Source organism: Schistocerca gregaria, chromosome 2 (assembly GCF_023897955.1).
Source record: "Schistocerca gregaria isolate iqSchGreg1 chromosome 2, iqSchGreg1.2, whole genome shotgun sequence".
NCBI lineage: Eukaryota > Metazoa > Arthropoda > Insecta > Orthoptera > Acrididae > Schistocerca > Schistocerca gregaria.
Window position 1 is genome coordinate 1,022,110,898 of NC_064921.1, and position 17,175 is coordinate 1,022,128,072.

General features: G+C 38.8%; 2 protein-coding genes across 10 annotated transcripts in view; one reads left to right on the forward strand and one right to left on the reverse strand.

Moving 5' to 3' along the window:
* Positions 1–10,417, reverse strand: part of LOC126335528 (intraflagellar transport protein 27 homolog) — a 54,990-nt gene extending 44,573 nt beyond the window's left edge. Inside the window, exons 1-2 of one of the 2 annotated variants that reach the window (XR_007564890.1) lie at positions 10,025–10,383; positions 9,826–9,945 (exon numbers count right to left, since the gene is read on the reverse strand). Coding sequence is in view for 1 of the 2 variants with exons in the window: in XM_049998896.1 (XP_049854853.1) it covers positions 9,826–9,945; positions 10,025–10,141 (237 nt within the window). In the remaining variant the exon portion in view is untranslated. Of the gene's footprint in view, positions 1–9,825; positions 9,946–10,024 lie in introns of both variants that reach the window. The other variant, XM_049998896.1, reaches the window with a different exon arrangement.
* Positions 10,418–10,445: 28 nt separating this feature from the next.
* Positions 10,446–17,175, forward strand: part of LOC126335527 (lethal(2) giant larvae protein homolog 1) — a 303,079-nt gene continuing 296,349 nt past the window's right edge. For 4 of the 8 annotated variants that reach the window (XM_049998887.1, XM_049998890.1, XM_049998894.1 and 1 more), the window contains exon 1: positions 10,466–11,090. In XM_049998887.1, the coding sequence (XP_049854844.1) occupies positions 11,007–11,090 (84 nt within the window). In that variant the 5' untranslated portion in view covers positions 10,466–11,006. Of the gene's footprint in view, positions 11,091–17,175 lie in introns of all 8 variants that reach the window. The other 4 variants (XM_049998889.1, XM_049998895.1, XM_049998888.1 and 1 more) reach the window with 4 other exon arrangements.

The following is a 17,175-nucleotide window of genomic DNA, read 5'->3' on the forward strand; positions in this document are numbered from 1 at the left end:
CTGCAGGTATACACAATGTGCACAGTGATAGTAAAGAGAGAAGTAAAGAAACAGTATACAACTATTTTTTGTAATGTAAGTTATCTTCTGTAAATCACACATTTCCAAAGAACATTGTACCATACGGGCAAAATGAATAAGGCAGTGCAGTTGATAAGACAATGAACTGATATTCAGAAGTATGGTTTGCACTCTCCAGCTATCCTGACTTAGGTTTTTCTGAATCATTTCAGTTAAATTCCAGAATGGTTCCTTCAGAAAGGCCACAGCCACGACTCATTACCTATCCTCTCCTAGCAAAAACAATCTTATATATTCTACATGTAGGCTATTACATTTGAACTATTTATTTCTGTTGTGTTATGACAAATCCCGTTATCACTGTGAGATGATCCTGCATGAGGAAATACATAAAAGGAAACCCAAAAGAACATTTGGAAGTGATGGTAACACATTTTGTAGAAAGATAAACAACCTTGTCATATTTGAGGGCATTATATTCTACATTGGAAAATGACACATTAGAATCAAGACTGTTAAGAACAAAGAGCTCTGATTGGGCAGAATGGAACATGTCCATACACACGCTTTGCTAAAGGGGGATTCCATTGTCATGAATGGGGCAGGTGCACTAAATTTTTCGTCAATCAAAGGCTGATATAACAAAAAGTATACACAAAAATAAACTAAAGACTGATTGATGATTATAAAAATATTTGTTTTACCTTCTCTTCAAATCTGAGTATCACAAAAACAGCTTGTGATGTGTAATCATCACTAAAACCTTGTCATGTGTGGGGCAACAAATGACTGTAGTATTGAATGCCCACCAATATTTTACAAGTGAATCATGCACTTGTTTTCTTTTGAAAACATTGATTAAAACAATTATCTATATGATGAAATATCAACAAATGTAACATTATTAATATTTATTTATAAAAATTGCAATTGGAGACAGTCACAGGTGGAAACACATTGTCTCATGAAGTAGAATTTGTTTTCATAAGTTAAAATTAATTTTATTGTATTAATTTAAAGACAAGTCACCAGTTAACATATTTAGACTCCACTCCCTACTTAAATAACCTTTCAGTAAAGTTTTGTTAATTTCATTTTCCGTAGGATCATTTTGACGAGAAACTTTCACCCAATACAGATACAAATTGGTGAGATGTACAGTGTAGGAAAAAAACTTTTTGATCTACAGATCAGCAAGTCTCATTCACAACACGAAAACAACAAACCAACAACATACACAAAACGAAGCGAATGCATCTGCACAACCAAAAATGCTGTATGCAACTGCACTAAAGTAAAGTGTAGAAGAAGAAAGACCTCAAGCACCTGCCGTAGCATCAGTCAGAAATTCAAGTACTAGAGAAAGAAAAAAATCAGATAATAGGCACTGGTGAAGAACAAGGAATGCTATATAGAGTGAAAGAGCATGGCTTCATTTAGGAAAAGTGAAAAACAGCAAAACAACTGAAAATGTCACCCAATTCCTTGAGAAAATCTTTCCAGGATATAGCAACTTTCATGTAGAAAAACTGGAAACAAAGGGTGTGAACAGCAGCTTCAAGATTGGTGTGGACTTCCATCTAAAGGACAAGGTGATGGACGCAACACTATGGCCAAAGAATATCGTTGTCAGGCGTTTTTTATTCTGGAGATTGACCAGTGCCCTAGTAAAATAGTGCCTGAAATAAAAACCTAAGGCCCCCCCATAATATCTCATAGAAGCAACAGTAGAGATGATAGTTATATGCCCATAGGTATAGCAGTTGTTAATGTACAATGTTTAAGAACCAAAGTGGACCTTCTATCATTCTTTGTAGAAGAAGTCAAACCAGATGTTTTATGTATCTGTGAACACTGGTTAGATGAAGCAGAAGGTGACTATTACAGAGCCATTGAATATTTGGACATGGTAAATTCATGGTATCAAACTACTACAATTCATGGTGGTGTATCTGTATATGCAAGCAGGACTCTTAGTGTAAAGGAAATAGACTTAAAAAACTTTTCCACAGACCTAGATCTAGAATTAGCTTCATTAGTGTTAACCGATAATGACCTTATTATTGTCTCTGTGTACCACTCACCAGATGGTAATTTTGAAAACTTTATTGCACAAATGGAAACCTGTTTGCCCTACCTAACACGTCTTACATCTAAAATTGCACTGTGTGGAGATTTCAACATACATATAGGTGATGGAAGCACTAAAGAGAGAGTCTTCATGACTTTGAAAAATAGCTATGGGCTGTTTGTTGCAAACCAACTGCCAACAAGAGGTGATGCCTGCCTAGACACAGTTATCACTAACCTCAATATCTGGGACTATAATATCAGTGTAGTTGAACCAATGATGGCTGACCATAGTGCATTAGTAATGGAAATAAGTGTGAAATACTCGAGTCAACTGCAACCAAGCTCATGGCACTCCAGTTACACATTTAGTAAAAGGATCATAAAAGAAGAAAGACTAAATGATCTTAAAATAGACCTGTCAAGTGTAAACTGGCAGCAAACAATTGCAGGAATGGGGGCCAGTGCCTCATTCGAGTGTCTGTTCCAATCATTAAAAGCTAAATTTGATTATTTATTTCCAGAAATCCACAAGAAGTATCCTACAGGCAAAGCTAAAGGAATGGACAAACCTACTACAGGGAAGATGTTGTATATCCCTGAGCTAAACAAATTAAAATGCATTGTGCTAATTTTCAGAGGCCATATGAAAGTATCTAGAGATCTCCCATCTAGAGACCTGGTTCATTGTAACTATGTAAGAGCCAAACGAATTTATAGAAAGCAAGTGGAGGAGGCAAAAAAGAGATACAATGACAGGTTCATTAAAGAGGCTCACAATCCATGCAAAGCAGCTTGGAATCTGGTAAATGAGTGCAGAATAAAGCCCACCTCAGACTTAAATTCTGGTAGCCCTGATGCCTTCAATCAGTACTTTGTTAGGATAGTGAAAGATACTACTAATGAAATACCTGACTCAGGCTTAGTCCCCACAAGTTACATGAGAAACATAACCAGTAGCACTTTTGAAAACTGGAAGAATGTGCACCCTAAGGATATCATAAAAATAGTTAAGTCATACAAGAACTCAGAGAGCGAAGATATCTATGGTATGTCTAGCACAATGCTGAAGAAAATTATTCTAGAGCTTGCTCAGCCACTATCTATAGCAATTAACAAATTCCTATCCTCTGGTGTATTGGCAAAATTTCTTAAACTAGCACAGACAGTACCAATCTACAAAAAAGGTGACCTGTGTGAAGTGTCCAGCTACAGACCAATACCTATCATTCCTATTCTAGCTAAAGTTATGGAGTCGGTTATGAAACTCCAGTTACAGAATTAATTGGAAGTAAATAAGTTCTTCCAGGACACACAGCATGGTTTTCGCAAGGGAAAGTCAACATTTATGGCAGCACTGGACTTAACCAGAAAAATAAGGCAAGGATTCGAAGACAGAGAAAGTGTGGCACTGACACTCTGTGATCTTAGCAAGGCATTTGACTGCATTTCCCACAAGATACTGCACAGTAAATTGAAGTGTTACAGTGTCAGAGGTGTTGTTCTGGCAACTTTTTAGTCTTATCTGGAAAACCAGAGACAAATGGTATCAATTCATGGAGCAACATCACAAGAACAAAAGCTGGAACATGGAGTACCGCAAGGGTCCATCATAGTGCCTCTCCTGTTCCTTATTTATGTCAATGATATGGGTTATAACAACCATATGTTACAGTTTGCTGATGACACCACCCTCTTTGCCAAAGGAAGAACTGCTGCTGAATCACTCCAAGAAACAAATGTACTCTTCCAAAACATTAAAGAATGGTTTATCAAAAATAAAATGAAAGAAGAAAGTAACACAACATCTGATATGCACCCTCAACAACATCGGATGCCATGATAATATGGAGGCTGTCAAACTGTTGGGCTTCATGATAGACAGGAAACTAACAATGAACGAACACGCAGCGTACATGTGCTCCAAGCTCTCCCATGTAATATATCTTCTGAGGAGGTCAAAAGGTGTATTGAGTGACCATTATCTCATAACAGTATATTATGACCTATTCCATAGCCACATCAATTATGGCCTACTGTTATGGGGACATTCTGCTGGTTGTAAGGATGTGCTAATACTACAGAAAAAAGCTCTCAGAATAATCACATCAAGCAAAGACAGGAGCACTGCAGGCCTATATTCAAGCAGTTAGGAATTATGACAGTCTTCAGCCAGTATGTGTTTTTATGTCTCATCAGCATGAAAGAAAACCAAGGAGTCTTCAGCATGAGGCAAGATATACACAATCACAATACCCGTAACAAGAGGAGCATCGAATTACCCAGGTGTCGACTGACGGGAACGCAAGACAGCTTTCCAGTGGTTGCCCTAAAGATGTTCAACTCACTGCCCCAAGAAGTGCAATCCCTGCTGCTAGGAACATTCAGAAGGAAAGTAGCACAGGACCTGAAAGAACGCCCATTGTACTCCATTGGTGAATTCTTTAATAGTGACCAAAGTGAATGGACAAACAAATATTGTTTCTATTAAGCATAAATGTCTTAATTTTGTGAATATTTTTTTAAACATCATTAACCTTGACGCAGTCTGTCCAGTCATGGCTGGTAAACGACACGGGTTTAGTAATAAAGAACAGTAAATCCTAATAATGTGGAATGAGTCATTTTACTTTCACATTGCAAATCAATTTGTAAATATGGCTGATGGTTGCTTGTTGGACATTTATAAAGAACCTAAAACAAATGTGTCTTTGTAAGTGATACCCTCCACCTTTTATGCATTACAATAATAGAAAGTCTTCTATAGAATAGGAGACGTCAAGAAGAAACTTTTCCAGTTCTTTTTCAAATTTTACTTTTCTGTATGTCAGACATTTTGTATCAGTGGGTACCTGATAAAAACATTTTAGTTGCAGCATTATTCACCCCTTTTTGCATTAAAGGCAACTATAATTTGAAGTAATGAAGTGTCATTTTTCCTTCTACATCTACATCCATACTCCGCAAGCCACCTGACGGTGTGTGGCGGAGGGTACCCTGAGTACCTCTATCGGTTCTCCCTTCTATTCCAGTCTCGTATTGTACGTGGAAAGAAGGATTGTCGGTAAGCTTCTGTGTGGGCTCTAATCTCTCTGATTTTATCCTCATGGTCTCTTCGCGAGATATACGTAGGAGGGAGCAATATACTGCTTGACTCTTCGGTGAAGGTATGTTCTCGAAACTTTAACAAAAGCCCGTACCGAGCTACTGAGCGTCTCTCCTGCAGAGTCTTCCACTGGAGTTTATCTATCATCTCCGTAACGCTTTCGCAATTACTAAATGATCCTGTAACGAAGTGCGCTGTTCTCCGTTGGATCTTCTCTATCTCTTCTATCAACCCTACCTGGTGCGGATCCCAAACTGCTGAGCAGTATTCAAGCATTGGGCGAACAAGCGTACTGTAACCTACTTCCTTTGTTGTCGGATTGCATTTCCTTAGGATTCTTCCAATGAATCTCAGCCTGGCATCTGCTTTACCGACGATCAACTTTATATGATCATTCCATTTTAAATCACTCCTAATGCGTACTCCCAGATAATTTATGGAATTAACTGCTTCCAGTGGCTGACCTGCTATTTTGTAGCTAAATGATAAGGGACCTATCTTTCTATATATTCGCATCACATTACACTTCGCTACATTGAGATTCAATTGCCATTCCGTGCACCATGCATCAATTCGCTGCAGATCCTCCTGCATTTCAGTACAATTTTCCATTGTTGCAACCTCTCGATACACCACAGCATCATCTACAAAAAGCCTCAGTGAACTTCCGATGTCATCCACCAGGTCATTTATGTATATTGTGAATAGCAACGGTCCTATGACACTCCCCTGCGGCACACCTGAAATCACTCTTACTTCGGAAGACTTCTCTCCATTGAGAATGACATGCTGCGTTCTGTTATCTAGGAACTCCTCAATCCAATCACACAATTGATCTGATAGTCCGGATGCTCTTACTTTCTTCATTAAACGACTGTGGGGAACTGTGTCAAACGCCTTGCGGAAGTCAAGAAACACGGCATCTACCTGTGAACCCGTGTCTAAGGCCCTCTGAGTCTCGTGGACGAATAGCGCGAACTGGGTTTCACACGACCGTCTTTTTCGAAACCCATGCTGATTCCTACAGAGTAGATTTCTAGTCTCCAGAAAAGACATTATACTCGAACATAATACGTGATCGACGTTAGAGATATAGGCCTATAGTTCTGCACATCTGTTCGACGTCCCTTCTTGAAAACGGGGATGACCTGTGCCCTTTTCCAATCCTTTGGAACACTTCGCTCTTCTAGAGACCTACGGTACACCGCTGCAAGAAGGGGGGCAAGTTCCTTCGCGTACTCTGTGTAAAATCGAACTGGTATTCCATCAGGACCAGCGGCCTTTCCTCTTTTGAGCGATTTTAATTGTTTCTCTATCCCTCTGTCGTCTACTTCGATATCTACCATTTTGTCAACTGTGCGACAATCTAGAGAAGGAAGCACAGTGCAGTCTTCCTCTGTGAAACAGCTTTGGAAGAAGACATTTAGTAATTCGGCCTTTAGTCTGTCATCCTCTGTTTCAGTACCATTTTGGTCACAGAGTGTCTGGAAATTTTGTTTTGATCCACCTACCGCTTTGACATAGGACCAAAATTTCTTAGGATTTTCTGCCAAGTCAGTACATAGAACTTTACTTTCGAATTCATTGAAAGCCTCTCGCATAGCCCTCCTCACACTGCATTTCGCTTCGCGTAATTTTTGTTTGTCTGCAAGGCTTTGGCTATGTTTATGTTTGCTGTGAAGTTCCCTTTGCTTCCGCAGCAGTTTTCTAACTCGGTTGTTGTACCACAAATTCTTCTGATATTGTAATTACGTACATCATTGTTCCTTTTGAACTGCAGTGGATTATTTAAAAAAAATCATGAGGAAATACATATACTGTGAAGCAGTCATCAGAATGCCCAACTCCTTTAACAGATGTCTAATATATGTACATGGGTGGTTGTTGTTGCAGTCTTCAATCCTGAGACTGGTTTGATGCAGCTCTCCATACTACTCTATCCTGTGCAAGCTTCTTCATCTCCCAGTACCTACTGCAACCTACATCCTTCTGAGTGATCATGGTTAGGCACGATATTTTTGAGCAATGAAGACTTTTTTTCCTTAAATATGAGTTACACCTGAGCATTTTTCTACATGAGATTACTGAGTGAAAATGTATTTCCTGTGAATGCTCTCATCTGCAACAACCTCAGTTCTGCACCTATAGGGGCATTATACTAATGATAAGTGTAACACGTAGTGTAGAAATAACAAATGAGAATTTAAAGTAGAAAAATCAAATTTTGAAACTCCTAAAACAACTTAGTTCAACCTCATTTGCATTTAGAAATATTGCAAATGAAACTGAACTAAGCTGTTTTAGGAGGTCAAAAATCTGATTTTTGCAGCTGAAGTTCTCATCAATATGGACACCTAATAATTCTGAAGTTTCCACCCTATTTACTATTTCCACGCTATGTGTTACATGTATCATTAGTACAGTGCCCCTAGACATGCAGTACTGAAGATGATGTGTGCTTTTGAAATCTTGGGTGAGAACATTCACAGGAAACTTTGTTTAGATACACTGAACCACCAAAGGAACTGGTATAGGCATGCATGTTCAAATACAGAGATATGTAAACACACAGAATATGACTCTGCAGTTGGCTATTCCTATACAAAACAAGTGTCTGGCATGGTTGCTACTTCGGTTGCTGCTACTACACTGGCAGGTTATCAAGATATAAATGAGTTTGAACATGGTGTTGTAGTTGGTACATGAGCAATACGACACATCATCTCCGACGTAGCAATGAAGTGGGGAATTTCCCTTATGACCATTTCACAAGTGTATCATGAAAATCAAGACTCCGGTAAAACATCAAATCTCCTCCATCACTGTGGCCGAAAATAGATCTTGCAAGAATGAGACCGACGACAAGTGAAGAGAATCATTCAATGTGACAGAAGTGCAACCATTCTGCAAATTGCTGCAGATTTCAATGCTTGGGCCATCAACAAGTGTCAGTGTGCAAACCATTCTACAAAACATCATCAATATGGGTTTTCGGAGCAGAAGGCCCACTCGCGTACCCTTGATGACTGTACGACACAAAGCTTTATGCCTTGCCTGGGCCTGTCAACACCGACGTTGAACTGTTGATTACTGGAAACACTTTGCATGGTCAGACGAGTCTCATTTCAAATTGTATCGAGCAGATGGACGTGTACAAGTATGGAGACAACGTCATGAATCCATGGATCCTGCATGTCAGCAGGGGACTGTTCAAGTTAGTGGAGGCTCTGTAATGGTGTGGGGCGCGTGTAGTTGGAGTGATATGGGACCTCTGATACATCTAGATACAACTCTGACAGGTGACATGTACATAAGCACCCTGCCTGGGGTCACCGGTATCCATCCATGTCCATTGTACATTCGTATGGACTTGGGCAGTTCCAGCAGGATAAAGTGACACCCCATACGTCCAGAATTGCTACAGAATGGCTCCAGGAACACTCCTCTGAGTGAGCATATCTGGGATGCCTTGGAACATACTGCTCAAAAGAGATCTCCACCCTCTCAGACTCTTGCGGATTTATGGACAGCCTTGCAGGATTCGTGATGTCAGTTGGATTCATGGTGTCAGTTCCCTTCAGCAAAACATCATACATTAGTAGAATCCATGCCAAGTCATGTCACGGCACTTCTGCATGCTCGTGGGACCCTACACCATATTAGGAAGGTGAACCAGTTTCTTTGGCTCTACCGTGTACATGAGGAAGAGTAATGGTGTAACACTGAGCCTTTGGGAACGCCATACCTAATTTCTCATCACTTAGGATAATGTCTCTTGACCACATTAAGTACAACTTACATCATTCTTTTGGTTGGATACGACATTATCCATTGGTTTGCTACCCTCATCAACCGCACAAAACCTCAGTTCATTTAGGAGAATACTCTGATTCACAGAGTCAAATACCTTTGATAAGTCGCAAGAGTATCAACTGGCGCTATCTTGCTGTTTAATGCATGTAAAACTTGGTGAGTAGAAAATGTAAATGGCTTTCTCTATCGGAAAACTCTTCTGAAATCTAAATTGTTTGCTGAGTTAGTATTGCTGTTCAGTTGATAGACTATTCTACAATACATCACGTACCCAAAAAATTTTGTAAAATGATGATAGCAGTGAAGCAGGTCGGTAGTTATAGACACCTTTCTATCACCTTTCGTAAAGAGAGGTTTAACAACTAAAGGTTTCGGTTTCTCTGAAAGAATGGCTAGAGTTAGTGTTGCAACAGTGAACTCTAAATTCACGGGGATCGCTGGTTATGCATTACAAATGCCTCTATACATTGCAACTGATCTATAAGTTCTAAATTTGACCGTAAACTGCTAAAGACCAAGAAAATACGTTGTGTATATAGTGTATGCATGTAATAAGTAAAAAGGGCATTATCATTTAGAATTGACTGAAATTCATTCGGAATTTCTGGTACTTATTTCGTCAGCTGTTATTTCCAGATTGTATATTTGACTTACAAGTGACACCTCAGTACCGATATTATGGGGTCAACGCACTTACACCATTTGGGTGGGGTTGCGCTCCAACGCGAGAGACTCGGTAGCCTACTTCAAACTAATATTTGGAAGGAAGCAGTGGTGATAACAAATGTATATTGCATATACATTTTGTTACCTACATATTTTGGTAGGAGATCTTCGTAGATTTCCAATCCTGATGAATCGTACAGGTATAGTTCAACCACATCGTCCGTATTCGGGATTGGAATCTGTTTCACAAACAAATCAGCTCCTAAAGTCTAGAAGAGAAAATAAGAATTTAACATTCCTTCCATTCCCTATGTAATGCGAAACGAAGTCACTTAAAAATTCTTTTACCATTGTATAACTTTTCGGAAACTGTCTACCCTCTGACAACAACATTTGCATTAAAGCAGTTTTACCGACAGTGGAATCACCGACAACTGCACACTTTACCCGAAGTATATTGGGCATCGTGGGAAATAAAACTTCTGCATTTGCATCCGTAATACCAGTACTGCTTCTGTCTTCAGCCAACGGAATTCTTGTTTAAACTGTTTCAGCTTGTTGCTAAGCAACAATTTATGTTGTAGAAAACGAGAGAAGTCAGATGGATATTTGTTTTGTTATCTTTTACAACTGAATTACTTCAATTTATAACCATTTAGGGGCTCGTGACTTTGTTCATCTCCGACAGCAAGCTATACCATCGCCTGTAAACATACAAGCTTGTTTTCCGCGAAAACAAAACAAAACACTGTGACAACTCTTTCATTCCAATAACAGGTGATGCAACAAAAGGTGTCGCTAATGAGTCATCCATTGGTATTCTAGGTGTTTGAGATCGGTAAATCTTTTTTGTGCTGTCACTGAGTGAAACTGATTGGTCCATAGACAGGGATGGTTTGGGTATATTAATTTCATTCACATCTGAACCAGTCATTTAATTAAATTACGGTCTTTTCGTTTTTAGATGTATTTTACATAAATAAATTAAATCGTGATTTCAGTATTTGAGGATTAGATGAAAAAAAATCTCAACGTTCATAATCAGAAGAAAGAGTCTAGTAAACTGAACAGCTTTGACATAGCGTTGAAGCCGTTTAGATATCTGTGAGAAGGGCGGGTTACACAGGTTGACGTAGACAGGCAGGCGTCGCTGCAGAGAATGTTTAAGTGACATACCGCAAGGTTTATGAACAACCGTTGGCCGGAAGTTTGTTTCCTCCATTCAAAAAGATATTATCTGGCGTATAATAGTTAAAAGTGTAGAAGTGAAGTGCAAATTGTTGGTTTCTTACTTCCTAACCTAATTTATTGTACGTTATTTGAAAGCAAAATGCTGAAGTTCATCAGAGGGAAAGGCCAGCAGCCATCAGCTGAAAGACAGAAGTTACAGAGAGAGCTATTTGCTTTTAGAAAGGTGAGTACGTCTTCAGTATAGCTTTTCGTCGCACCGTCATTTAATAGACGGTTGGACACAGTTTGTTGTTCAACTACATGGAGGTTGCAAACGTCGTTATGATTTGTGTGACAGTGTAAGTGGTATCGTTTTTTTAATACTACAATGGTAACACTTATGTAGTGGGATTAAGAGCGTATAACTAATTCTCGAGTTACAAGAAATCGTTTATAATTTAGTATTGCACCGGTCGTGTCTTCGTTTCTTATTGTTTTGATACTTGACAGTTATTTACAACAGGTGTGATGTTCCATGGGACAAGAATGTGTGTTGTTCGTTCGATCAGAACAAGCAGCTTCGCAATTAAAAACTGGCCGGGGATTTATTAATGTTTTTCGAATACTTGGTACTAAAATCGTCCCATCTATATCTGTGTCTTGTGCTGTTGGGTTTCTTTCGGTCTAAGATTAATTTACTGCAGTACATTGATGGATGCTTATTAGCGTTACCACAGCAATGACGCCATAGTAGTGCCCTTGTTGTACAGCAAATATCACCACTATTATGTTGTGTGATTAGAAAAAGTCACATTATAACCTGCAAAGTTTAGTCTTCCCACGCTTAAAAATTTGTTCCACAGTGGTTGCTTAATCTCTGCATGGGTCGATGAGTGGTGATCTTGAATTGGTCAATGATTACAAGACCTCCTATTACCTGTAAACTACAGTTCAAAGAAATTCTGTAGTAGATATGGCTTTGTTCTCTGCCCATTGTACGTTTCATAATAGTTATAGCCTCTAATGATGTAGGTGTACCACTATTTGTAGATGTTAAGATTTATTTGATTAAAAGAATATTTGCTGTACAGTCCCAAAATACTTTGACGTGGAGTCCGAGTATTATATTTGAAGCCAATTGAATGGTTAATAATGAGTCCTTACACTCACAAGCAGCTAAGTTTGTTCTCTATATCTGCCATTTCAGAACACCAAGAGTTCAATCTGTAAAAATCCTTTTTACTCTCTCATATCAGAAATTCTGTAGGCCTACATATTATTTATGGAATCTCAGTCAAAACACAGAAATGCCACTGCTTGCTGTGAAGAGTTTTAAAATGAAGCTGCTGCACAGTATAGAATTTAGAGTTTGATGTTACATTTATTTCCCTTATCTGTGAAGTCAGAGTATTCACACAGTATTAAAAGGTTAAAATGTTCACATATAATTGATTGTATATACTTGTAGCTATCAGACATTCATGTAATGTTAATTTGCACATTCAGTTCCTTTTATGGCTTGTTATTCATGCATTCTGTGATAATGTTATTTGCTGTAAGTTCTCTGCACGTCAGTATGAATAGGTGTGTAAGATCACATATTAATATTAATCACATATTAACTTAGTTAGTTATTGTGTAATGTGCATTCAGTCAACTAAGATTACAGCTTTGGGGTAATCTTCCTTTGATGACTGAAAAGCGGTTTACATTGAGTGGTGCTTGCTTGCTTTGCAATATTAATGGGAATGAGTTCAGGGTTAATGAAATGCTAGTTGCATGTGGTATTGAATAACATTTTGTAAACAATGGGAATGCAGGGGTGGCTTGCACTTCCTTCTCCATCTCTACTCTGCAGGCCTTCTCCATCTCTACTCTGCAGGCAGCTGTGAATACGTGGCAGTGAGTACAGCGTGTTGTCACAACAGGTATTAGGGCTTTTCCCCCATTCCTTTCATGTCCTCAGCATGGAAACAATTGGTGTTTAAATGTGTGTATGTGTGTGTGTGTGTGGGGGGGGGGGGGGGGGGGGCGCTGTCGATAAGTAGGAGGGTCATAATATATATTCCTCTTATCGTCATTTAAAGCCTGTTCCTGAAACTCAGTAAGTAGGTTTTCTTGGACTAGTTTATAGATAATCTTCAGTAAGTAGGGTTTTTGGGGATAGTTTGCCTATTGGAGGGTCTACTTGTTCAGTTTCTTCAGCATCTCTGTGACCCTCTCCCTAGCCTCAAATCAACCTGTGATCACTCGTATGCTGCCCTTCTGTGTATACTTTCAATATATCCTTTTAGTCCTATTTGGAATGGGTCCCACACAAGAGAGCAATATTCCAAGACGGGTCACCAATTGCATTTACCAAGTAATTTACTAATTAACCAAAGTATACAAAGTGCTTTACCAGTGACTCAGCCTGTCAGATCATTTCATTCCACATCCGTACAAGGCTACACTCAGGTATTTCTGTAATCTGTGGACCTTCCGAGTGTTGATGAAACACAGAAATTGCATCGGGATTGAATACAACAGGCACCATGCGGACTTTTCTCACTGAGCGTGATGTCTCAAACTGTCAACGCGTTGATCGATACCTAGAAGACCAGTAGTAGTTTCCGAAGCAAGTTGCCAATCTGCACTGCTTTGAAATCTTATCAAGAACTGACTGAATATCTGTGCAGCTTTTCTCAGACAGTACTCTGTTATAGAAAACTGCATCATCTGCGAAAAGTATGAGGTTACTAGTAATATTGACCGCAAGGTCGTTTGTATACAACATAACAGCTAGGGTCCCAAAACACTTCCTTGGGGCACACCCAAAGTTAGTTTTAGATCAGCCAGTGATGTTCCATCCAAGATCACATGCTCCATCCACCCTTAAAAATTCTTCAATCTACTCAAAAATTTCATTGTTACCCCATATGATTGTACTTTTTACAACAAGTGTAGAAGAGGTATCGGGTCAAGTACTTTTCAGGAGTAAAGAAATACTGCTTCTACCTGACTGCTTTGATCAAAAACTTTCAGTATGTCATGTCAGAAAAGTGTGTTTGGTTTCGCATTATCATTGTTTACAGAATCCTTGCTGGCTGGCAGGGAGTTAGGTATACCTCATTATATTTGAGCTTGGAATAGGTCCTGAGAGTGAACAACAAATAGATTTTGAGGATGTTGGAGTGTAGTTTTGTGGGTCAATTCTACTACCCATCTTGTAAATGGGTGTGACCTTCCAACTACGGAGGAGAGTTTTCTGTTCAAGGGATGTATGATGGATTATTGTTAGAAAAGGAGCTAACTTGGAACAGAATGTGCTAGTCATTCCATCGTGCCCTGGAGCTTTATTTAATTTTTATTGTTTCGGATGTTTCTAAGCACCACTGATACTAACACCTATTTCACTCATCTTTTTTGTGGAACTAGGATTAAAGTGGGCACTTCTCCTGGGTTTTCCTTTGTAAAGGAACATTTTAAAATTGAGTTGAACATTTCAGCTTTTGCTGTGCTGGTCTCTTTCAGTTCCTGTCTCATTCACGAGTAATTGGACACTGACTTTGGTGCCACTAACAGCCTTCACATACAACCATTTCATTGTGTTTTGTGAAATATCACTCGCAGTATTCTGCTACTGTAGTCATTGAAGGCTTCACATAGTGTTTCCCTGACAGCCAACTCCATTCATTCATTACATGAGTATACACTAAGTTTCTATAAACTGGTAGGATTCTTTGGAAACGGTCTATTGTAGTTGGAATGAGCAGTCATTTGTTCAGTCAGTAGTCCTCACACAAGGACAAGAGCATCTTTAAATGGTAACCTGTTACTGTGATTGGTAAACTTTCTTCTATCCCATCTTCTTTGTTCTCGCTCTTTGATTAATGATAATGCTGCATATCCACTTTTTTACTGCTGCAGTGGCCTGTAGAATTTTGTTGACAAGGCGTAATGCCAGTCCCTCCTTGCCAGGCATGAAGTACTTCTCCGTAAATACACCTCTGCACACAAATAACTGTTTTCACACACTGTTGAAATTAGTAACAAGTTTTTAAGCAATGTGAGGGACAATGCTGTTTTCCTAAACACATCCCTATTTTGCATATAAGCCACTTTTCTTCTGCTGATATAGACTCACACCAAAGGCCAACTTAAGTTCCACATTTCCCTCTAGAGAAACCTTAAACATGAGTTGACCATTGGCAACCCACACATATTGGCTTCCCCTGCTGTCCAGTCCGGGATGTTGCTGTTGGAGACATTCTATCTGGTTCGAACAGTGCCCTGTATACTCAGCTGTACAGCCTTTCACAGTGCTTAGCTTTGGTCTGTGCTCTAACAGTGGGAAGTACTGCACATGGAATTTCAAACCTCTAGGTCCCACCTCTGTAGTGGGCAAGAGAAACTCGAAAATTTCCTTCATGCATTTGTGTTTACATCTCTTTTCATTTTACTGCATTAGATTTCCTTTTTTATTTTCTTTTATATTTTATGACACTTTTATGTATTATCTCGGTGACCCTGAAAGCATCTCTAGGTGAGATTCCAGATGTTACTTCACGTGTATAAAATGCATAAGGGAAAATATTATATTATATAACTAAAAACAAATACAATAAATGTTTTGTCCTTAACCTCTTCTAGCAATTGTCATATATATATTTCATGGTGGCTTAGTTGATAATGGTCACACTCTAAAACTAAATATTTGCTTCAATCCATGGCCTGTTGGAAGATATTTTGTGACAATTGATAAGGCTCTTACCTGCAGTTGCAATTTGTGAGGAAGCCTCCATTCCTTCCATCCATCCAATTCTGTAGATAACACTGTGAAAGACAACTTGTACATCAACAAATGGAAGTAAGAACTGCAAGTTAATTTTGGGCTGAAGTGCAGTCAAGGTGTACCCGCTTCTTTAATCAAGTGTTGCATGCTGTGAAGGGATGTGGACACAGTGAATCATGAGCCAGTTGCTAGAAGCCATTGAGAATAAAAACAAGTAATGATTTATTTTGGCTGAAAATGCTAAGTGATTACATTTGACTTTCAAATGGAGAGTGGGCAGAAAACTAGGTATGCACACAGATTGATCTGTAGTGATGCCCAAAGCCTATGTTGGTTTTGACTGGACAGTTTCACTGAGAATTGGTGAAACCAGCAAATGTCAGCACAAGAATAAGATTCCCATAATGAATTGATGTGTTGCATACCCTCAGATACGTTCTTAATTGAATAACCTGCTTGTATATGTTATTTCCAATGTTGCTGACAATTCCAACAGTAGAGTTCAGTTCTAACCTAATGGAATAAAATAATAGCTAACTTTATTTACAAACCATAGGAAACTAAGAACAGACATTGTGGTTGGCCGTCAACGACCATTCACTGTGCATACAATGGAAGACCCAGGTACGTCATGACTGCAGTTTAATTGAAGTTGTCGTTTTATCAGATAACTAATGTACCTAAAACCAAAAAGTTGCAATATGTTTTAATGACAGTCTGTTTTACGGAAGCCTTTTTTAACTTGCAAAGTCTGTTTTACGGAAGTCTTTTGTAACTTGCCATGCAACTCCAGTCCTTGACTCTAGATATTGAGACAATTTAGAGAGAGTGCCCAGTAGGGTCTTTTATAAATTTATTTTTGTTGTAATAATTCCCTTTTATATTTAATGTATAATTGAAGATTTATTTGAATAACGTATGTTCTCAATAAAATATGCAAGGGCTGTACAGCTCATAAAAAGTCGTGGGAGGATCTTATTGACTTTGCACCACAATGCCCCACACATAATGCTGACAGGGAATGAAAAACTATATGAAAATTATTATTTTTTGTTGTGATTGTATAATTCCCCATTTACATTACGTTTAGTTTCTTATTCCATCTCATATATAATTAAAGTGTCGTCAGCAAACTTCAGAGCTAAAATTCTTTCTCTATGAATGTTAATTCCTTTTCTTCATTGCTTCTTGGTTTCCTTCACAGCTTGTTCAAAGTACAGATTGGATAACATCGGGTTGGACTACAGCCCTGTATTCCTTCTCAACTGTTGAATCCCTTTAATGTGCTTCAGCTCGTAGATAAACTTACGTTTTCTGTATTTTATCCTTGCTACCTGCAGAATTCCAGAGTGTATTCCAGTCAGCAATGTCAAAAGCTTTTACTAAACTTATAAATACTCTAAACATATGCCCATCCTTTTTCAGCCCATCTTCTATGTCACAGGGTCAGTATAGCCTCACGGATCCCTAAATTTTTCCAAACTCAAACTAAAGTTCCCCACGGCCAGCTTATACTAATTTTTGCAGCCAAGGCTTACTCCACTGACAGTTCAGT